The following is a 24,506-nucleotide window of genomic DNA, read 5'->3' as shown; positions in this document are numbered from 1 at the left end:
AAATGCGAAGAAGGAAAGCAAGCAGGTAGGCATGCATTTATTTCTCTCAGCTCTAGACTATGACCAGCTGCTTTAAGCTTCTGCTGCTGTGAAATCCCTGTAACGACAGGCTGAATCCTGAATAAACTGAGTAAACTCCTTTCTATTCTAAGCTGCTTTTTGTCAAGGCATTTCATCACAACAACAGAAATAAAACAGGTAACTACCATGTCTCAGACCCAGTGGCAGGCACCAGAGTGCTACCCTTCCTGGTTCTGTAAAGGGGAATGAGAGTATCCGACACCAAACCCTCTACAGATGGACAGTGTTCTCCCCATGGCACACCTGCTCACTGCAGCCAGTAGCACAGGAGCATATGAACTGGTGACCAGAAGCCCTGATGTCCAAGATCCACCCTTACTTATAGTAAAGCAGCAAGTATGTTGGAAGGGACAGAGTGACCCAGAGCTGACCGCTCCGTGGCCATGACAGGGAGCTCTCCACAGTGTCCCTACACTGCTGTGATGGTTTGAATATGCTCAGCCCAGGAAGTGGCACTATTAGGAGGTGGGTGTGGCCTTGTTGGAGTGGGTGTGGCCTTGTTGGAGTAGGTGTGGCCTTGTTGGAGTGGGTGTGGCCTTGTTGGAGTGGGTGTGGCACTATGGGGTATGAGCTTTAAGACCCTCATTTTAGCTGCTTGGAAGCCAGTATCTGCTAGCAGCCTTCAGATGAAGATGTAGCTCCTTCAGCTCCTCCTGCACCATGTCTGCCTGGACGATACTCTGCTCCCTCCTTGATGATAATGGACTGAACCTCTGAACCTGTAAGCCAGCCCCAATTAAATGTTGTCCTTATGAGAGTTGTCTTGGTCATGGTGTCTGTTAACAGCAGTAAACCCCTAAAACAACTGCTAATCCAGCTCTGACCGGGGGAGGGGCCTCTGAGGCACGTGAGCATCCGGCTTACTGCCTCATTTCTTTCTTTTTTTTCCCCCCTAATTTACAAATGATGCACGGGTGCACAGTCACTTAAAAAAATAGCTTATTGATATTTTAATTTAATGCTGGACAAACCCCGAGCGGCTGACTCAGGGGTTTCTTAACCATTCCCAGGGATGGCTGGAGAAGTGTGTCTTCTTTGAGGGATCACCCATGAATAATAAAATAGCATTTAATAAGAGGCTCCAGTCTGCTTGGCGTTTTCTGTGTTTCTGAGCTGGCTGCTGACACGTTATTATTGACAGAATCTCAGAGATACCGACTGTGGGAGGGACCCAACATAATCTGCTGATGCTCCAGGAAGCAGTGAGTACTTGGCTGGCTTTGAACCCTAAGGCTGGAGGGCAGGTGGGTACTCAGCTGCAGGCACTGTGTGAGGGGCTGAGAATACCTCTTCATCACGGTTTTGGGGTCTGGGATACCGGACCCAGTAACATCACATCTAGGTGACGCCCACATCGTTGCCAAGGCAACCACGATACATTCCCAGAATCTACCTGGCTATCTTCTACCTTTACCTGGGAAAGGCTATGTCACCACCCATACAAAACGGGCAGAACCCCCTGACCTCGCTCTCTTCTTCCCTTTTATTCCCCTTCCCCCCCCCCCCCCCCCATCTTTGCCCTATCTCCTGAATAAACCTCACTTGGAACCTTGGAACCATTTGGCCTGGTGTGGTCTGTTCTAAGCCGCGTGGACGTATTTCAATCGGTTTTCACCATGACTTCCGCTGTGCTTCCCAGGGGTGGCTACATACCTGTTGATTCAACTTCACTGTTATCGCTTTGACCAATCAGCTCTCTGCATGTGCTGGGCCCTTGCAAGCTCTACGGAGCGACTGGCCAAAATGGCAGTGCCCGGTTCACCCACACAGAGTTTTGAGCCTCAGAGTCTGGGTCACGTGGAACTCACCGGTTTCCATTGAACGTGGACTTGTACTCCCCGGTTGAGTGCAGCGTCTCATCGGCATAGACTGGCACGGAGGCCCTGACACACTCGTGGGAACACTGCAGTGTCTCATTATAGGCGGTGAAGATGTCCACGCTGCTGGGCACCCGGGCCGGGGTGAAGTCCGTCAAGTTCTGGCAACTCTCCTCCTGCTGATTCATCTTCCGCTGGTGGCTGTTCCTCCGAGTGTGACCGCTTGGGGCACAACTAGGAGAGAGAGGGGGGGATTGGAGGTGGGGGTGGGCAGGTCCTGGAGCACATGTACGGCTGGCTCCTGCACATCCACAGTGAAGCCTCCGCTGCCAGGCATCATTTATATGACATAGTAATTCCCAGCCTCTTCAGAAAGATCAACCACAATCAAGCAATCAGCTTTTTTTTTTCAAATATAAAATCTGAATTTTAAATGTGGCCATTATCACAAGAGTGCTTTGAGGTGAGCGGTGGGACTAGGGAACTTTATTTGCCTAAAGAATGTCAGCTAGACTGAGGTGGCTGACTCAGTTTCCCTCAGATGCCTTAATTGGATGGAAAGGTTGATAATGCCCATTGCAGGAAGGTTGGGTGGGCAGGACGGGACCTTTATTTGGTGGTAGGGCTAGCCTGGGGTTAGAGGCTGCTTGACTGTTGGATGAACTACTGAGAGGGAGCTCCTGCCCTGCCCCCCCTTGCTCCCTGTCTGTCTGTCTGTCTCTCACTTTGCCCAGAACACATCTTCAAGAGGACAACAGTGACTTGCACTCTTGTGTTCGTCCTTGCCAGGGTCTGACAAAGGCGCTCTCTCTCCTGCCCCATGAGCCCCGCCTCACTCCCCCACCAGTCTTAGATGATGAACCGGGGACCCCACCCTTGTCTGTGAGGGAATGTCACATGGAATGAAGGGTGACACCAAAGCCAGGTGGCCTGTCTTCTGAGGGTCTCAGTTTACTCTCTGCTTCCGTTTCCCAGAGTGGGAGGGAGGCTCTGGTCCCTGCTGAAACTGAGCATGGGGCAGAAGGTCCCTCAGAAGAAGAGACTCTGAGCGCTACTGACCCTCTTCACTCACTCCTGGTTACTTGGCTTGCCACAGAAGGGGGTCACAAGTCCTCTCTGCTCCTGGGGGTTGGTCATGATATTGTACTATGTCACATGCACATGGGACTGGGGTCCCCCTTGAAATACCAGATCCACCAGGAGCCCTACCAGGTGTGAGACCAGTGGAATGGGGTTTGTCCTGGGCTGTTAGTCCCCCTTGCTACCTACTTCTGGCTCCCTTGCTTCTGGGTTTGTCCAGTGGCTGGAACCCTACTTGTTATTCACATATATCTGGGAATCAGGGCACACTGGGGAGCTGGACCTCCGAGGCCCACAAGCAACAGATGCCTTTCCAAGTGGCTGCAGGCAGATCTGAGATGCAAGTGCGACAGGCAGCAAGGAACCCTCTCGTTTTTCTTGGGCTGTGTCAGATGAACACACCCAGCAAGGCCAGCCTCAAAGAAGGCCACTTTACAGAAGGGAGCAGGGAGGGAAGCCATCTGCGGCAAGGCAGTAGGGTGGTTAGCGAGCAGAGAAATACTGCTCAAGACAAAGAAAGTCTGTCTGGGAGAGCAGCTTTGACCTCAGTGGAGGACAGGGGTCTGGGAGGGGTCTGGCCAGGCAGCTGCTGCTTCTCTGTCCTCCTGGGAGGTATGGCAGGCAATGTACACAGATAACACATGGGTCCAGCCAGACCTGGGTGACAGGAGAAACATGTATCCTGGGAAACCATGTCACAAAGGTGGGGCTTCCCACTCTGCATGGGAGCCGAGATGCAAGCTACAGGAGAAAGCAGACCAGCTGAATCCAGCTGTGGCTCAGTGCCTTTGGCTGTAGTCACCTGGGATCCCCTACTCCAACAGGAATGCAGTCTGAAGGCTGCCATCCAGCACTAGTCTGTTTCATCTGAAATGGGGGTCTTGTGTCACCCAGCTACGTAGCTGAGGCTGACCCTGAACCTCTGACACTCTTGCCTCCACTTCCTGAGCGCTGGAATTAGAGGTACAGGCCAACACACCCAGTGTACGCAGAGCTGGGAAGGAAGCCAGGGTTCCAGGCAAGCTGGTTAAGTATTCTGCTAACGGAGTTAAATCTGGAGCATCTAAGCCCGGTCTTAAAGTGTTGGTGCTCTCTGTGCAGACCTCCCTGGGTACCCCCTGGCTACCCCCGCAGCCCAGCGCTCCCTGACCTTACCAATTTTTTAAGACAAGAGTTGTGATGAGCGCAGCGATGACCATGATGAGGGAGACGGTGATGGTGATGATCTGATGCACGGCCAGACCTGGAGGGGAGGAGATGGGAGAGGTCAAAGGTCATCACACAGAGGTCAAAGATCAGCACAGCACACAGGCAAGGCTATGGCAGAAGGCACCAGGGCTGGAGCTGGCAGGGACAGGCCGAAGGACATTGAGCAGGTGCTTAGAGATTCATTTGAAGCAGCAAGACAGTTACCTGCATCCAGAAAGGGAGTCTCCAGCCCTAACCGAGAGCCTTTCCTGCACTTAGCATCTCAGCAAGGACCTGGCCATGGACAGTTGTGCCCTGTGCCTGCTGCCTTTATCTGGATTCAAGTAGCTCTGCCGAGATTCCCAAGCCCGCCCTCCCTCCCTCCCTCCCTCCTCTTGCATGGTGCAAATGTTCTGCTTCTCCATTCTGGAGCTATGAGCACGTGGAAGGGACTGGCCTGACCCAGGTGGTGCCAGTCTGACCCATGCAGGACTTCTAAAAGAAGATGGGTCCCCCAACTGCAGACCCCAAAGACACCCTCCCCAAGGCTGCCTCCTGTCCCTAGAGCCCTCCATGACTGCTACCATTAGCAAAGTTAGTTCCCACCAGTGAAAGAATAAAGGAAGGGTGAGTCTTCTGTCACCCGGCCTGGCAGTTCTATCCTTCTCCCCAGGGATGAAGGTGGACTGGACCATAGAGTTGACAGGATGGGGACAGACAGGCACAGCCACCTTGGCAGTTGGATAGCCAGAACCTACTGCAGACAAATTGCCAAGGCCATGATTTCTCCCTCACCCCCTCCAGTGCTCCCAGTGATGTAGGACAGAGGGGGAGAAGGCGGCACGAACTCCTGCCTCTGGTCCAAACCTAGCCCTCATTCCTTCTGGACCTCGTCTATCATGGCCCTCCTGGGACGTGGGAATAAATATTTTCCCCAGATGACTGTGATCCAGCCTCGACTCTTTCCTGATGTTGGTAAACATGAAACCTGAACAGAAGACCAAAGTCTCTTGGGGAACCTTCAGGGCAAAGTGTCTTCCCCCCGAGGGCTGACATCTTTGAGATGAGCGGGCCCTGTCCTGTCTCTACCTGGCACCCAATGCTAACGCCCACTTTGCAGACACCCGATCATCACATCTGACAGAACCGAGGTGCTAGGGCACATATTTCCACGCGGCAGACTGCAGTGTTCCGAGGTCGCTGGCAGCCTCCCAGAGACCGTCGCACAAGCAGATGTTACTTCTCTGCTAAACGTGATTATCGAGGGAGATTCGTCTGCGAGTGATTCCAAGTTGGCGAAGCCAGAACACACATCCCAGTTCCCCACCTCGCCCTCCTCTGTGACAAACTGCCATTTGTCATGAAGGATTCCCGTTCTGGTTCACGGGAGTAGTGTCAGTAGAAAACAGAGGAGCCGACGCAGGACTGTCATGGCCACCCACCATTCCTACCCACTGATTCGAGAGCCACTGTGGAACACTCGCTCTGTGCTGTGTGGTGATTATAGAGGCCCTGGTAACCCTCATGGCTGCTGTCAGGAACAGCGGGTCACTTCCTCTTGCTTTGAAGTCAGGACTCTCAGTGCCCACGTGGCCTGTGGCTTCCCATACACTGTGCTCAGTCTGGAGCACTTCCTGTTGACCTCAGGGTGAGTCTCCCACTCCTTCAAGACCACTACTCAGCTCACCCGTGGGGTTAAAGCCAAGCCACACCTCAGAAGCTACCTCCACTCTCAAGAACGGAGAACCCACCAGCCCAGGAGTCTCTGTCTGCTCACTAGGGTCTGAGAACCATCACAGATCTTGCGAGCAGGAGAGGAGTTGACAAGAATGGGTAGTTTGATGGATAGCCATCTAGTAGGGTGTTGCCTACTCACTGTCCTGTCGTGTTACACCCACAGATTCCCCTAGGACAGTCAAGAAGCAGCCATGTTGTTCTGAAGAACCTATGCTGATCCTGTGCTGGTCCAAACAGCAAAGAGGAGGAGAAAGCTGATGACTAAGAGATGATGGTGATGATGGTGATGATGGTGATAATGGTGATGGTGGTGATGATGGTAGCTATGATGGTGATGATGATGGTGGTGGTGATGATGATGATGGTGTTAATCCTGATGGCAACATGGTGTTGATGAGGATGACTATTTAGATTTTGGTGGTGGTGACAACAGTCACAACCATCACCAGCATAACTGAAATTCCCTTGAATGCCATCATCGGGAACATCATCCTATCACAACCATCAACACCACAATCATCATTGCTGCCGTTATCACTGTGACCACAGCAGGGAGCCCAGAAGGAGGAGGATAGCAGCAATGAACACGAATAGTCACTCAACAAGCGTCAGCCATGGTCAGTGTGGCCACTCTCCCCTGTAGTCCTGGCAACAACCTGAGTGGTAGATTCTACAGTGAGAGGTTACAGAAGGGAAAATCACCCTGGGCATCTCTGTACATTCTTCAGATCACGAGGGACGCACTGGCTCCAGCAACAGTGTATTGGAAAATCCTGGATAGCCTCGGCTAATCTGAGTACTGCCTCCCTGCTTGTGTGTCAGAGGCTAGAAACTCACATGCCACCACCTCCTCTGTGGGAAGGCTCCATGGACACCGCTTCAGGCCAATGCCGGGGGAGTCTTCCAGCCACACACTGATTCCCATGGCGAAAACTCTATCTTTGTTCCTTGGGGTGAACGTGCCACCTTCTACACCGAGGCTAGAGAACTATATCAAGGCTGGACTGATGGCGGACAGAAGAGAGCAGAAGGCAGAGCTGAGGGACGAGTAGCAGCGACTCACTCACCAGAGAGGGGCGGCTCGCCAGAGGCAAGGAGAATCTCCTCCTAAGGACAACAGACTCAGCTGTCCAGCTCCAGTTGTGTGCAGCAGTGGAGGAGACCGGGGTAGCCCTCAACTCTGACCTCTTTCTCATCCTGAGAGGATTCTGTCACTGAGCTGGCTATCAGCGGATGCTGAGTCCACAGAAGAGGCGGGGCCACGGACAGAGGCATCACCGGTGTTGGAGTCCTCACTACCTTCCCTCAGCTGAGAAAGGAAAAGACTGGTTCTGCTCTTCAGTGGTGAAAGAAACCGGGAAACTGTGGACCCAGGACTCTGCTCAGTGATGACTCTGAATGCAGAGTACCAACCTCTGACAAGGTCTTTGTAAATTTCTGACCTCCCATAAAGGTGCTCAAATCATCACCATCTTTGTACCTGTGTCTACCCGGCGCACACTCCACCTCACCCAGAACCTTTAAGATGGCTACATGCCCTATTGCTACATTTGTTACTAAGAAATAAGAAGCCAGGGAGACGGGAACAAAGCTGTATTGGTTAGGTTTTTATCAGTTTGACACAAACTAGAGTCACTTGGGGAAAGGAACCTCGGCTGAGGAACTGCCTCCATCAGACTGGCCTGTGGGCAAGTCTGAGGGTTCATATTCTTGATGAATAACCACATCTGGAGAGGTGTGTAAGAAAGCAGACTGAGCAAGCCACGGGAAGCAAGCCAGTGTGCAGTGTTGTGTCACAGTCTCTGTAGCAAGCCAGTGTGCAGTGTCAGGTCACGGTCTCTGCTTCAGCTCCTGCCCTGACTTCCCTTCCCGAGAGACCACAAGCTGTTAAAACGACACGAACTCTTTGCTCCCCGAGTTGCTTTGGTCATGGTGTTTTCTCACAGCAACAGAAACCCTAACCAAGTCGACTGTCAAAGCTCAGGGCACATTTAAAAATTTCTTAAAATTTTTATGCATGAGTTATTTATTTACATAACTTCTAGTTCTCCCTCTTCCCAACCCTTCCTGTGTCACCCTCTCCCCTCAAGTTCATGATTTCTTCTGTAATTATTATCATTGTTATACATATACATATCTATTCATCCCCCATCCACCCATCCACCCGCCTACCTATCCATCCATCTGTCCACCTATCCCTCCATTCGTCCACCTGTCCATCCACCCACCCACCCATCCACCCACCCATCCATCCATCATCCATCCATCCAACCCTCCATCCATCCATTCATCTATCTATCCTTCTAAATATCCATCCACCCATCTAACCACCCGTCCATCCATCCACAAGTCCAACCACCTGTCTGTCCATCCATTCATCCATCCATCCACTCACTCACCCACCCACCCACCTATCCATCCATTCACCCATCCATTCACCCATCCACCCACGCACCCATCCACCCACCCACCTATTCATCCATCCATCCATCCAACCATCCATCCATCCATCAACCTATTGAATCCGTTTAGTGTTTCTCGAATGCACATGTACTTTGAGCTGATCATTTGGAATTGGATAACCTATTGGTGATATCCCTGGAGAAGCCTGGCTATCCCTCCCTGTGTAGCCACTGATTGCCTGTAGTTTGTAATCTAGGGGTGGGGCCTTGTGAAATTTGGCCTAACACCTTGGCCTGTTGACTGGGCATGTCATTATGCAGGTATTGTTTAGGCAGCCATACTGTCAAGACTACATGGGTGCAGCTTCCCTGTCGTGTCTAGCTACTCCTCCTGCATTAGAAGCAAGATCTATGAGACGAACCCACAGACCCTACAGTAATGATGTTTGAACAAAAACTGATCCAAATAACACTTGCAGAAAGCAGTTTGGATCATGGGGAATATGCAAGCATGCCTTATCCTTTCCTCTCACTAGAAGGCTGTCTCCTAAGAAGAGAGCAGAGCCACATGAGAAGTTATAGGATGTTCACAGAATCTGCTCTGTGACCTGATCTCCTCCAGATGCCAGGAGTTGCTCATAATCTTCAAATGAAGCTAACGTAGGCAGAGGTTCTCTCACGAGAACAATAAGAAATACTTTAGGCTTTTTAGGAGGTGTAGCATGTGTAGCCAGCTTGTATTGTGCATATTAGTATACTAATATTATTTTATAATATCATAATAACATTTTATTATTGTAATATAATACTAATAGTATATTGGTATATTATTATGTTTAATTTTTATGTACAATCACCTTGCATCACTGCAATAAAATACTAGAAGGAGCTGACTTTATAAAGAGGAGAGGTTTATTCAGCTCACAGTTTTAGGGGGTCAAGGGCCCGGCGCCTGAATCAGCCCAGTTCTGGTTACTGACTGCTACATCACATCATGGTGGATACAGGGGTAAGATTACAGAGAGTGGGGGAAGAGACCAAGGGAGACGTATGCAGGCTCAGAGATCCCGTGGTCCCTTTTGAGGGTATGTGCCCACTGTTCTAACTACCATCCTTTAGGCCTCGACTCTTCAAGGCCCCAACTCTTCCCACGCCATCCTGGGACCAAGTCTCCAGTTGCAGTGGACCCTTGGAGGCACCGAAACTACATCTCAAACTACATCTCAAAGCCTTTGTACTAGACTACAGCCACCAAGGTGCAAAACCCACCATAGACAATGTACAAAAAATATACGTAATTGAGTTTCAATAAAATTATATATATATTAAAGACCAGCTGCCATACTCTGTCCATGTACAGCAGTGTTTAGAATCTTCACTAAGGTGAGCAGCTAGGTGGGGGAGGGGGCTACTTGTAGATTTAATGAAACTATTTATGTTTTGACGGCCTGACTAAAGCTGAGGCTCCCAGTGTAAACCTGCGGTTCAAGAATCTTCCTACTCTCTCACCAAAGGGTCACTGTCTGCAGAGATTCTCACTGCCATTGTCTAGATGGTTTAAAAACAGCCACAGCCTTTTGCTTGCAGCCTGGCCCTCCACCCAGCAGCACTGCTGGCCTCGCTAGGGTGGGTCTGCCCCCATGCAGCCGTTTGACAGTAGACCGCTTTGCATGATGGGTCTCTGGAGAACTCAATTTGACAGGATTCTTGATTCTTGAAAATCAAAACTCAGAGAGAAATTGACTGACTTAATCCCTTCAGTGGCACTCAGAAATATTTCAGCCAGGTGTCTGTCTGTCTCAATTGTCTTCACTCGCGCTGAAGAAGAGCCTGCATCTTGTGAATGGTAAGGATGGATGACCAGATCACAGGGAAGGCTGAAGGCTCTGTCAGTACAGAACTCGCTTTGCAAGGGCCCACATTTGATCCCTAGAGCCCACACGCAAAGGCTGGGAGCGGCACTGCGTAGTTTATTCCCAGCATGGAAAAACAAGACGATCCCTAAGCCTTGCTGGCCACTGCTGTGGCCCAGTTGGTGCACAATGAGAGACACCCCAATGGGAGAGGTGGACAGCATCTTGAGGGTGCCACCAGAGGTTGTCCCGTCTCCCATATGCACATCTTTGTGTGTGTTTGTGTGTGTGCACACATGTTCATACCCATCTATAAGTTTAAAAAAAATCAGTATTAAAAGCTTTTTTAAAAAGACTACCAGGTTTAGCAGCCATTGTGCAGAGAGAACCTCATCCCGCTGGTCTCTGGAAAGGATTCTGTCTGTTGTGTGCGTGTCAAATTCCTCCAACCCTGTCCTTCCTTACCGGTGTCTCAACACTCATACCTTGAATCAGTTCTCCCTGGCTAAGTCTCTGGTGACCCTTAAATAACACTTGCGGGGACATCTGCCCCATAAACCCACTGACCCTGTACAAAGCAATCCTTGAGCTGTCCCCACTCCAGCTGTCAGGCAGCCTGTGATCAGCTTGACAATATTACCACCTCAAAGAAATGTACATTCCCCGGATAAAGTTTTTTAAAAGCTATGAACTTTCTCCCCTCGGCTTTCAAGGTCAATACTGAATCACATCTTCTAACTCTTTGAATTAGGATGTGGCCCTGGAATCTGGAAGCTTTTTGGTGTGGGGATGTTTGCTCCCCTGTCCTGACAGGTGTTATTGTTCCTGCTAATTTAGGGGCTCTTTCTGCTCCTGGTAATTGCCACTGTATACTAATGTGGTAGGAACCAGCCGCCATGCAGATAATGAAAAATTATATCTGGAATAATGGATGGGGACAGATGGATTACCAAACTCCACATCAATCAATGGGGCTTTTATGGTTATATTTGTGGTGGCTTATAATAAGATCTGGCCCTGAAGATTGATGGGGAAGTTGGTAATCCATCTCTGGGTCTGAACGAGGTCTTATTAAAGGAAGCTGAATCAAACATGGACCACTGTCTGTGGCAAAAACAAACCCATCATGGCTTTCTCTTCCAGCACGGGAGGGGGTGAGCAGAACATTTAACTGTCAAACTTTCATGAAGACAAGAGTGATGGCCTTAGGATTTTCTAGGACAAACGAATGACATATTTTTGTACTCGGTGACTCACTTGATGACACAGGGGCCTCATGGACCCATGTTACAGGTGCAAAGGCCCAGTGGCCACCGGAAGCAAGCAAGACTCCCTTGTAGGGGCTAGTCTGACATGTAAAAGGTTACATGAGACATCCAAGTGTGCCAGTTCTTAGGCATGTACAGAGGAACGAGACCAGTGGCTTTGATGGCAGGAACTCAGAGATGCAACTCTGTGAAGCCTTCAGATGGGGTAGGCATGAGCATCAGAGTCCTTCTGACAAATAAAGAAATCATGCAGAATGTGTGCACAGAGATCCTTGGGGTTGGGGGATATGAGGGAACTGGCTTATGAGGTTCCTGGGGCCAAGAATTCCCGCCATCCACCAGTAGCAAGCAGAAGGAATCTCACCATCCCCCAATAGCAAGGAGAAGGGAGCCAGCACATCCACTGTGTTCTTCTGTCCCAGGGCAAAAGCCTAAAATATGGAACTCACAGTGAGAATCTCAGTTCAAGGCCATAAGCCCGAGCAACAGACTGAGATGAATGAATGTCAGCACCAGAGTCCAAAGACCCCGGGGCCCAAGAGATCCAGCACCAAGCAAAGGCGGGAAGAGTTGAATACTGCCCTTCCCTGGCCTTTCTCAGCTGACGAGTGCATGGCTCTATACAGTGGAGACATAGGGTCTGAGCTCCGTCTACTTATAAGAACACTGATGCCTTCCAGAATTAACCAGAAATCTTGCTGCACTTTTTACCTGGCCAGGTTGACCTTGAGTGACAGTTCAGCTCAAAGTGCTTCAAGCCAAGATGATGATGGTAGTCCTCATGAGGTAGGGTAGTCTTCATTCATAAGAAAAGGTACTCTCCATTCCTAAGAAGAGGCAGTCTCCATTTCTAAGAAGCAGCTGTCTTCATTCATAAGAAGAGGTGGTCTCCATTCTTAAGGAGGGGTGGTCTCCATTCCTAATGAGGGGTGGTCTCCATTCCTAAGGAGGGGTGGTCTCCATTTATAAGAAGGGGTAGTCTCCATTTATAAGAAGGGGTAGTCTCCATTCCAAAGAAGGGGTGGTCTCTGTTCTTAAGAAGAGATGGTCTTCATTCATAAGAAGGGGTGGTCTCCATTCAGAAGAAGGACCTTCAGTTTAGAACAGGGTCTTAAAACAGAACTTGAAAGGCAGAGTCCACCACGAGAAGGACTATGTTGCTACCTCATTGATTTCGGCCTCCCCACAGCAGCTCAATGAAAAGGGGGTTCTCTGAGAACCTCCCCAAAGGCTCCCAGCTCCACATGGAGCATAGACCACCAATCAACAACGTTTAGTGGTATCTTGATACAACTTCTGTGGTGATGACTGACCAGAGGGTGGTGGTTCTACTGGGGTCTTGCAGTCAGTGGCCAGAGAGGCTGCTGACCATCCCCCAGGGCACAAGTCCACCCCATAAGGAGGGAGGGACTGCCTGAATGACCGTAAGCTGCAAGGTGAGAGCACATGAGTTGGAGGGCAGAAATATCCTTTAACCACATGTCTGTAGCCTCGCAGTGTGAGCTCTCTGGTCAACTCGTCTTTATAATCCTTCCTCCAGACTCTGCCTTACCTAACGGTAAGGGAGGGACAAGAGATGATACTCACACGTCAGTGGCAGAACACGCTAATCATTGTTCTAGGGGAGCTAAATCATACTCCGTTTGCTATGGCACCAAGCGGGGCTGGACAGAATTCAAAGATATTAATTCTATACCGTGCAGCTTGGGGGTCCTCATGGCCACCCTTGAGTTTAGGAATTAACCAGGGAGACCCATAGCACTCAAAAAGTCTTACATGTAAGTACAGCTTAGCACAGGGCTGGGCTATAGCTCAGTTAGCAGTTGGCTTGGCAAGCATTATAAAGCCCTGGGTTTGATCCCAGCACCACAATAAGCAGGCAGGGAGTCGGACATGTGTAATATGCCATGAGCCTGCGGACCCCACCTCTCCCTGCAGATGCAGACCTCACAATTCCAACCTGGAAACAGACAGAAGGGAATGGTGGGGTGGGCCCACGGGTGTAAAGCTTTCTTGGTGCCTGCCAGGCCCATTCACTTCTATGTCCTGCCTGGTGGCTTCTGTGTTACAAGTACATGCCTTGCAGAACTGTGGCTCTCACAGGAACTGCAGCACCCACAGGCTGGATTACTGGCCATTTAAGATGTCTGTGGCCTGGGGAGGAAACTCAGTTAGTGCTTGTCTTGCAAAAATAAAAGCCTGCATTCAGTCCTCAGAACCCTCCATAACAACACCAGGCATGGTGACATATGCTTGCTAAACCAGCTAGGGGAAGCAGAGACAGGAGGGTCCCTGGAATGCAGCCGGTCTAAACCAATTGTGAGAGACCCTGTCCTAAAGTCGGTGGACCGTGTTCTCAGTGATGATACTTGAGGATGTTTTTCTGGTGTCTACATGCATGTGTGTACACATACACATGAACATGCCAAGTACACACTCACACGGCTTTTAGCGTGTTTGTCGCTACTGCCCCTAAATGACCCTAGAGCTCCAGGCTAAGACACTGTGGTGAGTCCTCCTACTGCATGACCAGCCCAGGCAATGAGAACCGGCATAGCTTCAGCCACTCCAAAAAACCAAAGGAGGCTGCTGCCTTCAGATCCAGTTCACTGGCTCTGGAAATGGGTCACACCAACAAGCCAGGCTCATCCATCTGCCGCTCTGACCCTCATGGGTGACAGGCTGGCAGGTAGGTAGAGATCAGGGCTGGGCCGGGGTGAAGGAGACTTGGTTCTCCTGGCTCCCTAAGACATGGGGAATGAGGCTGGCCACTTGACAGACAGTGTCTTCCCCAGCAGGAAGGCCAGTCACCAGGGACATTCAGAGCCTGCCGAGAGAGGATTGTACTAGAAACTTACAGCATTTCCAGTCACAAGCTCACTCGGGCAGCCTGTCCTGAACTGCTCATGTCTGTCGCTGGAGAACAGAGGCAGCTGACTGGTAGTTCTGAGCAAGCTATGGAGCAGATATGGAAATGACCCACTTCTTTCTCTCTGAACTCAAGCAATGTTTCAATCTTCTACAAAGAAGCCAGCTCCGGAGGCTGGTTCAGGCAAGTGGCTCAATAGGTGCTAAGAAGAGATTAGGAGGGAAAGTTACAAGGAGGGAAGGAGACACACTGCAGAGAGGACGTCACAAGATTCTCTTCAGGCTGGGAAGAGGGATGGCCAGGGACAAGGTAGATATTTTCAAGGGCCAGGCAGGTCCCAGGCTTCACAAGCCATTTGTGAGTTCTGAACTGCCATTTTTAGACACAGTACCCACCCCAACAGCAACCAGCACGGCATTCCATCCCAGAGGTACCAGCAAGCACCCCATCCCAGAGATACTTTCATGTCCTGAAGGTAGCACCTCATCCCAGAGGTACTAGCACCTCATCTCAGAGGCACCAGCACCTCATCCCAGAGGTACTTAGCATCACATCCCAGAGGTACTTAGTACCACATCCTGGAGGTACTAGCACACCATTTCAGGGGTACCAGCACCCCATCTCAGAGGCACTTAACACCCCATCCCAGAGGTACAAGCACCCCTCCTGGCACTAGTTTCTTCAGCCCTTTTAGGCACAAATGGACCAGTCTTGTCAGGGAGGGTAGCCCTTTGGAAGTCAGTGCACCTCTGTCTAGAGTTGCCTCTCAGAAGGCAGTGTTCTGGTGCCCAGAGGACGGGGTGGAGGAACCTGAAGGAAATGACTCATACAGAGGCCTGCAGGCACAATGTAGATTCTCAAAGAACAGCTTCTGCTGTGACTTTGGAAGGCTCTACGCAGAAAGGCAGAGATAAGACACACTTGGTTCAACACGAGACATTTGGAGGAGATTCTCTGTAGAAGTCCAAATAGAGGGACCCACACTATGGCCGACAGAAAGCTCCAGGCTGTGCACTACACACCACAGCTTGTACAGTTACCCCCAGAGAGTATCCTATGACAAAGTCCTGATGCTAACGGAGCCAAGCACCTGAGAGGTGGCAGTACTGCCTACTTCTGAGGATGGATCCACTGGTGGGTTTCTGATTGGATGGAAAGACTGTGGGTGGTTGGAGGTGGGTCTTGTTAAGGAACTCGGTCACTAAGGGTGCCGCTTTGAAGAGAATCACTTCATTACCCTCTCCTGTCAGTCTTTGCACCACACAGGAAAGACTCTGCCTTGCTGCATTATCCCTGACAGAGGACTCTTGGTAGTCATACCTGAAGGTAGTCATGGGCCAGTGATAGCCATGGTTTGACTGTGTCTCCTAAAGTGCATGTGTTGGAGACGTGACCCCCAAATTCCTATTTTTGGCACTTGAGGCCAGGCTTCTGGGAAGCCACCAGGGTTAGGTGAGGTCATGTGGGTAGGGTGCTCACACAGTGGTATCAATGACCTGACAGACCTGAGATGGCACATCTGCTCTGCCTTGCCACATGAGGCCCCCTGTCATTTTATAGCACCAGAAGGCCTTTGCCAGAGGCTGTACCATGCTCTTGAAACTCCCAGTCTCTAGGACCTGCAGGCCAAATAGATGCCTAAACTTTATAAACTTCCTGATGTGGGGCAGCATAAAATAGATCAAGACTAAGACAGATAGAATCGTGAACTTGACCAACTTTGGAGTGGATTCAACTCACATCTCAGGCTGAGTGAGCCCTTCAGCCAACACGCAGAGGTAACACATGCAAAGCTTCCAGGCTAGCATCTGGCTCAGGGCAGGGGCACTATCTGCTCTGTCCTGGCATTCAGGGGGTGGGGAGAGGTGGTCCAGGGACCTCCAGTGAGCTGACATCAGACAGATGCTGGTCCCTGTATCCTGTAGGTCCCTCCATCACTGAGTACTGTTGTGACAAGTGACATGTGAACATGCCCTCTGATAGAAAGAACTCAGGGAAAACATGTGTCATACTCAAATGTCACACTCAGATTTCCCTCCCTGGGTCCAAGGATCGTCCAGAGAGTCAGGATTAAAGAAGGACACCCCAGCTGGAAAGTCATGGACTCTGTCACTCACTGGCTCATGAGACAACTGCATACTGAGCTCCTACTGTGTGCTGGCATTACTATCTCTAGGGCTGCAGAGGTGAGGAGAAACAGTGGCATCTAAAAGGCAGCTCATGGCTGACGAACCTCAAACACACATTCACTGTTGTCCATTGCAGAGACTTCGGAGGCTACAGTACCACATGTGGCTATAGCAGTTCAGGAAGTGACAGGGAGGCCTGTCCCTGCGGCCTCTAGATGCTCTTCTCTTTGGTTCTGTTCTTGTACTTCTGGCTACTGTCATCATGGGGAGCCCAGACTGCTGGTGGGGGAGTGAACCTGTTGTTCTCAAGTGTACAGTGCAACAAGAAAGTATCCAGGCCGGCTAGAGGATGAGGGGCCTGTGGAGAAGAGTCAGCAGGAACACCCATCACCCCACTGGAAATGGATGCAGCTCAGGTGACAGCTGCAGACTCACAAGCAGTGAACTTGGCGATCCATTCAGGGGTCAGATGAACCAAAGCATGAAGATGGTTGTCAGCTAACTGACTGAGTGGAGAAGGGTTGATGGGACAGTGGAGAGGAAAGGACCTGCCTGCAAGATCAGAAGTGGGTCATCTTGGTGGCCTCAGGACAGTACTACCACTAATGCATTAGAATGTTAATGAGCCCCAAAGAAAAAGTCCCACAGTCACAGGGAGGGCTGCAGGTCCACCTGCAGGCCACGCACTCCAGTGGCCTCACTTCCGCCACACCACGGTCCTTGTCCCTCAGGGGAAGCGGTAAGGTCAGGGCTATAGCTTTGCTTTGTAGAGAAAATAAGAACAAAGGGAAGGCTGTGGGCAGCCCCGTCCTCCACACTGGAAGGCTCCACGTGGAGTGACTGAGTCTTACCTTCTTTAAGGTCACCCTCAGTTCCTTCCCAACCCCAAACCTAACACCAGCACTCAGCGAGGTAGACAGCAGCTGTGTGTGAACCTGGCTCCCTCTGAGAATCAGGTGGCAGAGCTAAGAAAGTCCCCAAAGAGCTGACTTGACCTGCTTACCCTGTGTTTCCTGGGCTCTGTACTCTTCTGTCATGGACGGTAAGAACCACAGAACCATGGGCCTGAACACAGGAGGAGTTGGGTTACTGTAGGTGCGAGTGTCTTGCTGTAGCGTCTGTCCTGTGAGTCCTCTTTTCTAGTCATACCCCCTGCCCAGGCTACTCATAAAGAGCAGGCAGGGAGGCAAAGGTGGCTTGTGAAAGATCGGCCCAGTGCATGGTGAGGAACATTAGCGTAGGCTGGTTTGTGCTAGTCAAGGAAGACAAGACCTCTGTGTATACCCATGAGATCACCTGTGAGCTCTAGCCTGGCCTGCAGCCCCAAACCAGGGGACCCCACTGTGTAGACGGTCATCCATGGCTCAGCCTCATGGGATTTTAGCTTTCTTTTCTTTCTTTTTTTTTTCTTTTTTTTTTTTTTTTTTTTTTTTTTTTTTTTTTTTTGGTTTTTCGAGACAGGGTTTCTCTGTATAGCCTTGGCTGTCCTGGAACTCACTCGGTAGACCAGGCTGGCCTCGAACTCAGAAATCCGCCTGCCTCTGCCTCCCAAGTGCTGGGATTAAAGGCGTAGCTTTCAAGACTAAAGCCCTTGCAGGGATGGCAGCTTCTGGCTGGAGTGAATCCCTGTGGAAGAACTGAGGCTGTATTTCTGTTGCCACCTTGGGAAATGCTAACCCTGGTGGACCATCCATGTCAGTGATGGAGTCTGTGCCTGACCAGGCTCAAGGTGGCTCCCGCCTTCTCCTAGTCCTATCTGCACTGCCTTGTAAACACAGACTTACCAGCACCTTACCAGTCAGTTTAGCTAGAACCTCCCCCCTCCATATCTAACTAGGGTTGGTCCTCATTCTCCACCCTGCACTCGACTGAGAAAGGGGTCCATCTTACAGGGAATGGGGCGGTCGCAGAGAAGCCTTTCTTGCCAGAGGTCAGACAAATAACTATGGGGATCACACGCTATCTCTGTGGCAGCCGCTCACTCTGCCAAAGACAAATGGAAGTGGACGGCCATGGCTAAGCACCGTCCATGTGATGCCTGCACGAGGAGGTTGAAATGCAAATTTCAAGCCATCTCCACGTGTGGTGAAAGAGCACACTTTTGACTCCCAGACCGTTTAAACACACAAAAGCCACCTCTGGCTCGTAGAGTGCGCACATAAGGGAACCAGGCTGAACTTGGAGCGTGGGCTGCCGTTTGCCAAACTCCGCTCCTCGGCCCCACATTCTCTTTGTAGCTCTGCACACACAGTGCTCAGCATTCAACATGAGATTACCAGGCACACTGGAGGATGGGGCTGAAGAGCAGAACACAGGGAAAGAAAAGGGGAAAGACCCAAGAAATCATCGCAGGGAATATCCAGCTACACCCTAGAGTCATCAGATGCCACTTCTGGCATAACAGTGATTAATAAGCATAAGAAGGTATGGGTGGCTGGAGAACTCCAGGAGAGAATGAGGACACAGATAATGCTAATATTATATATGTAAATAATGTATATGAATAATTCATATATGAATAATACATGTGAAATGTTGGAAGAAAGTGTTTATTCCTGTTAATCCCGCTGTTTCTGGTCGTGAGCGATGCTTACTTCCTTTGAGGGGGGCTGTGGTTTTCCTCTGTGTGCAAAGAGGAGTAGAACCCAGGTCTTCAGCATGCCTTCAAAGCCCTGTTTTGAGACCGCCATTGCCGGGGCCAGAATGGAACAAGACAAGATTTCCTGTGTTCTCAGGCTCCACACAGCATGCTTCCCTTGAATCTTTTTCCCACACATAATCAGGGCAGGAAAGGCTTAGCTGAAAAGAACTTTGAAAATCTTTGGATTGTGAGAACATAGGGACCCTAAGCCATGAATCATTTGCCAGACACTACCATGAAGAAGAGACACGTGAGCTCCACCCAGCAGCCTGATGAGAACAGGGCCGACCGTGGAAGAAGACAGACACACTGACTGCCCCCCAGCAGGCATGAGCCAGTGACCCCCAGGGTCTCAGAACAGAAGGAGCAGATCCAGCAGCTCTCAGAGGCCAGCCTCTGCCTCCGACCCATGAGTCACCCCTGCCTCTTGAGAAACTGCTCAGTAAACTGTCCTCAGGCAGCCTCATAGGGTGCAGGGTGGGAGTGGCCAGAGCTCTTCTTGATGACAGAGGGACTCAGAGAAGGAAGGGGGCTCCCAGCCTTGACACAAGCGAGCTGCTCAGGAAGAGGGAGGGCCGCTATGGCTGATCTTGCTTGTCACCTTGACGGGATTTAGAGTCACCATGGAAACACAGCCAGTGATGGATTATCTAGATTAGGTTAATTGAGGCAGGAGAATCACCCGGCATATGGATGGGATGCTGGGATGTGGCCTGGATCTAAGAAGGGAGATAGGGAATTGAACCTTCATCTCTGCTTCCTGAATGTGGCCACTGAACGTGACAACTGTCTCCTGCTCTCCCTGTCTGCCTTTCCACCATGCTGGCCTGTGACCGGGGCAGGGGAGGGGGGACTTTTTAAGAGCTCTTGCCAGGTCACAGTGATGACATAAGAAGCTGATACAGATGAACACCAGTGCCCACAACAAACTCCTACAGATACTCACTAATCCGGGCCCTTCCTGCGTGGCATCTGCCCAAGACTCAGTATGTGCCGGATGGACCAGTCGGTCTCATGGGTCTGTAAGGCGTGTAGTGCAGAGCCCGGAGGTCACACGGGCCATCCAGCCACCTCACAATCCATAGTAATCATCTCCGCACTGGCCACACCAGCATGTGCTTCTAACCCAACTCCTCACCTCTGCGTTGCACCGACAGTCTCTCGGGGTAACTCTCCTACCACACAGCAAACCTCTTGGCCTGTCTGCTTCTTCATCTCAGTGGGTACCACAGCATCTTCCCGACTCCTTCAGCCCCCATCCTACCTGAGGCCTCTGGTTGTTCTGTTGCTTTCCTGGCCCACCCAACTGCAACCCAACCCTGTCTCCTCTTAGCAAAAGGCACCACCCTATACAGAGAGACAGAAAGCTGGTGTGGAGATGTTTCTTCAGGCCAGAAGAATGAACCTGTGGCTGAAGAATGTCCTCAAGGAGACTTGGGGGACTTGCTGCCCACGACCCTGTCTTATGTAATGGCATTGCTCAGGCAATGAGTCTCCTTTGGCTTATGTGGCACCGTGATTTCTACTCCAGGACACAGCACTGCCTTCCTGCCTGTCTACCGAGTCTCTCTGTTCTTGGAAGCGTTGGCCAGATTCTGGATACAATGGTTGGAGCTGTGATCCTAGGCAGAGTGCACACAGCTCTGAGTTGAGTTGCTGGAACCGTGGGCTCCTAAAAGAGGCTCCTTGTCTTTCTTGTTTCTGTGTCCCTAGAGCACGGCCTCATAGTAAATATTTCGCAAGTATCTGGTTGAGCAGAGATGAGACAGCCTCTGATGATGCCCCAAGAGCTCGTCTCCTTCAGCTCCCCCGAGGCATAGCCTGGTTGTGGGCCAGGCCTCCCTCGGCTCCTGCTGCGAATCAGGGAGCCGGTGAGCATGTCCACCGTGTTCTTGTACTCCGCCACCGAGAGGATTCATTCACGGTGCTTATGTAGGGCAGCCTGCATATGCTGGGACATCCTGGATGGAGCTGCTGTCACCTCAGATGGTGACCAGGATGTGCTGCTGTGGACTACGCTCACAGATGGTGTTTGGCGTGAGGAATGCTAGTCACGGAGACCTGGGTGTTCTAGTCCCGGCCTCACGCTGTCAGCGTGGTGACTTGACCAGAGGTCATCAGAGCAGAGCGCTCAGCTGCAGACCCATGCAAGTTCCATAAACAACTCTGCTCATCTTTTTGTGGGCCAGGGAGGTATGGGTCTTAGCCCTGCTTCCTGGAAGAGCCATCTGCTGTGTCCCTGCTCTCTGGGACACAGGGGTGACACAGAGTGGCCACATCATCCTCTCTCTCTGGAAGGGGAATCCCCTCTTACCTAGTCCCACAGTGGAACCACCTGCCTGTTCTTCCTGCAGTGACAACGGCTTCCTCACATGGTGACAGGGTTTCAGTTTCTACCCCTGCAGTGTCTCACCTTGGCCTGGCAGGCAGGACAGCCGTCTATAAAGCAGTCACAGTGTGTACGTCTCTCTCAAGGCTGGAAACTGATTTTCAAACAACTGCTAGGCCCCATGGCTACAGCCCCATGTCAGCAATGTGGGGCAGTCAGACCCTTCTGCCTCAAGGGAGAAGTCTGTTCTCATTTCCAGTGTTTCCTTCAGGTGCACATGTATGTACACACCAGTACACACATTCATAAACATACATGCACAGACATGTGAATATGTACAGCTGTGAATGCAAACACACGGGCATGGGTAAACAGAAACACAAGCATGGAGACACAGACACATATACATGGATATGGGTGTGTATCCACAAACCACACATGCCCTTCCTATGATACTCTATGCACCCAGGACTTCTAGACTTTTATCTGCTTTTCCTGATTCACATCCATGTACACAAGAGTATTACCTTCCACACCCTGATCTGTGTGTGTGTGTATGTGTGTGCGCGCATGTGTGTGTATGTGCGTGTGTGTAAGGCAGGTCTGTCTGCTTGAGGAGATGCAACAGGCTAAACCTGCACCTCTGAGATTTTAATATCTCCCACCTTTCGCTCTTTGTAGAAACACTGGCCAGTGGTGAGTCAGACGTTATCTCTATTTTACAGACAGGGACACTGAGCTTCCAGGATAAGGTGACTTCAGCGGGACAGTGCCTGGCTGAGTGAAGCATGACTTGAAGGTAGTGCTGACTCTGCCTTGTGAGGCTCTCCTTTTGCCTGGGTGCTGTGTCTCCCATGAGATGTTTGCAGTTCCCTCCGAACCTGAGGCAGGTCCAGCTGTTTAAACTCACTGAAGGTGCTTTGTAATCCAGAGGGAAATAACATTATTGAGACTGAACACAGGCTGTGGGAGAGCTGGGAGTAGGGGGAGGGGGAGCGCTGGAGTGTGGGGAAGAGGAGGCGGGGTGGAGGGTAGAGAGAGGGGGAGCCGGAAGGTGGGTGGGAGATGGGGAGGGATGGAAGGGTGGTTGGAAGGTTGGGGGAAGAGAAGGGATGGAGGGTGGGGAGGGGGGCCTGAAGTAGGGAAGTGCTGGTCTTTAGGAACAGTGTTGCCAGTAGAATCTTGTCCACCACCAGTGAAGACAGGTAAAACCCTACTGTGGTCCTCTGGTGTGGCTGTTGACAGTTTGCCTCCACAGGGAGCTCACAGTTCCTAAGGCTGGAAGCCCAAGGTCAAAGCCACACCAGAGGACCACAGATGACCAAGATGGCTACTTGCTGCTGTCCTCACAGCGCGACGGACTCGCGCCATAGCTTTTGAAAGAGGCTCATCTAGCATAAAGAACGTACTTGGGCCTCCTGCCTCTGTGCAAGCTCCGAGTGAAGCAGAATCCAGCATCTCGGGCGGCCCTCATACAATGAGAGAAGACACTGCAGGGCAGGATACCCGAGGGCCAATGATATCACACATCTAACACCGGGCACTACTAACACAGACCAAAGCTGAGGAGGTCTCCTCTGTGAGTGTCTACACCATCTAAAGTGTGTGCTGATGATATCCGGGAAGTCACCCTGGGCTGGGGCCGGGCAGCAGAGGGGGGAAGTGAGCTTCACACCCAAGGTCAGCGCTTGTAACTTGGACCCAGGCAGCATAGCTCTGGTGAACCTCTGCTCTCCTAGTCTGCAGACGTGCAGCTGGCAGGCTGTTCCACTCATCCGTGGTGGGGCTTTATACGTCAGTAGGATGGAGGCAAAGATTTGGGAATGCTGGTGACTTTGATGAGGCACAGGATGACTCTTGCCCGAGTTCTGATGTGCAAACCCAAGTTCTGCCTGGGAATATCTATTAATAGATGTCTGTCTACAGCAGAGACCCTAACGATGCTAGGAGACAGAGGTGCACAGCATCTGGGTTGGCCCTGTGAAGACAGAGGAGGGAACCGGGGAGAGTAACCATGAGCCAAGGTTTGCCCTCAGGAGCTGAGGGAGGCAGGAGGATCCTTGTGGAGCCTGCAGAGAGGCTGCAGGGCCTGTCAGCTCCTTCATCTCAGATTTGCTTGCTCAGCACTTGGAGCCAAAGGCACACAGTGAGCCCCAGACTTCTGGGTAAAGTCCTTTCATCTGTAGTCCTCCGGGTTCCGGCAGGCTCTATAGAACTCCAAAGCACACATGATTCAGTTCCGTGGACCAGAGAGGACAGAAGCCACCAGTGATGAGGAAAGGGGCCTGAGGGAGGTGATGTGGGCCAGCTCCAGACCTCGCAGAGCTGAGCTTTCTGTGGAGGATGGAGACCAGGGAGCATCACCACCAGAGGAGTTCAGGAGAGTCCAGGCTCTCACGGGAGAGCCAGCCAGCCGAGTCCCGGACACTGTGTCCTCCCTGGGCAGGAGCAGGGCTGGGAGGACTGAGCTACACTTGGCACAGGTGGCCTGAAGCTATCGCATCTCAGCACAGGCTGCCTGTGGCTGGAGGGCCTGAAACAATTAATTTAGGAAATTGTCACGGTGCTCTCTTCAGAATACTCCGGGCCTCCGAGGGTGTCTCTGAAGACCATTTGTTATTATTTCGAGGTGTTATTTAGCATGATTGCGAAGATTATTTTGATTATTTCCTTTCCAGCTGCAGAGGGAGATGCAGCAAGGAGCGCCTGCCTGGGCTCACTCCTCTTTCCAAGGAGACAGTGGGGAGTGGTGGCTGAGAGCAAGGTTGGTTGGGCAACTGCATCTGGACCTGGACACTAGGCTCCTCACACACCACTCAGACTGTCCCTGGGCTGTCAGGTCGGAAGCTTACAGACCAAGTGGACTGCTTCCGAGACTTGTCCATCATGTCCATCCACACACAAGCCCTCAGGCTGGACCCCGCTCTGGTGATCACCTTTGTATATACACGGAATATGTGCACTAAGGTTGATACATGTGCTCCTGCACACGTGACTGTATTTGCTCCACAACATGGCTGGGAACGGAGGCATATGTATGTGTATACATGTGTTCTGTGCACACACATGCATGTGTCCAAAGGACACGGTATCTGTGCATACGGGAATGTAC

At 51.2% G+C, this 24,506-nt stretch overlaps 1 protein-coding gene across 1 annotated transcript in view; it reads right to left on the bottom strand.

Moving 5' to 3' along the window:
* The window catches only part of Ajap1 (adherens junctions associated protein 1), a 110,307-nt gene that overhangs the window by 10,196 nt on the left and 75,605 nt on the right, over positions 1-24,506 (bottom strand). Inside the window, exons 3-4 of the mRNA XM_034502924.2 lie at positions 4,134-4,221; positions 1,890-2,132 (exon numbers count right to left, since the gene is read on the bottom strand). Of these exons, the coding sequence (XP_034358815.1) occupies positions 1,890-2,132; positions 4,134-4,221 (331 nt within the window). The remainder of the gene's footprint in view (positions 1-1,889; positions 2,133-4,133; positions 4,222-24,506) is intronic.

The sequence above is a fragment of the Arvicanthis niloticus genome, chromosome 5 (assembly GCF_011762505.2).
Source record: "Arvicanthis niloticus isolate mArvNil1 chromosome 5, mArvNil1.pat.X, whole genome shotgun sequence".
In the NCBI taxonomy this organism is placed as follows: Eukaryota; Metazoa; Chordata; class Mammalia; order Rodentia; family Muridae; genus Arvicanthis; species Arvicanthis niloticus.
This window is presented reverse-complemented; position numbering and strand designations above follow the sequence as displayed.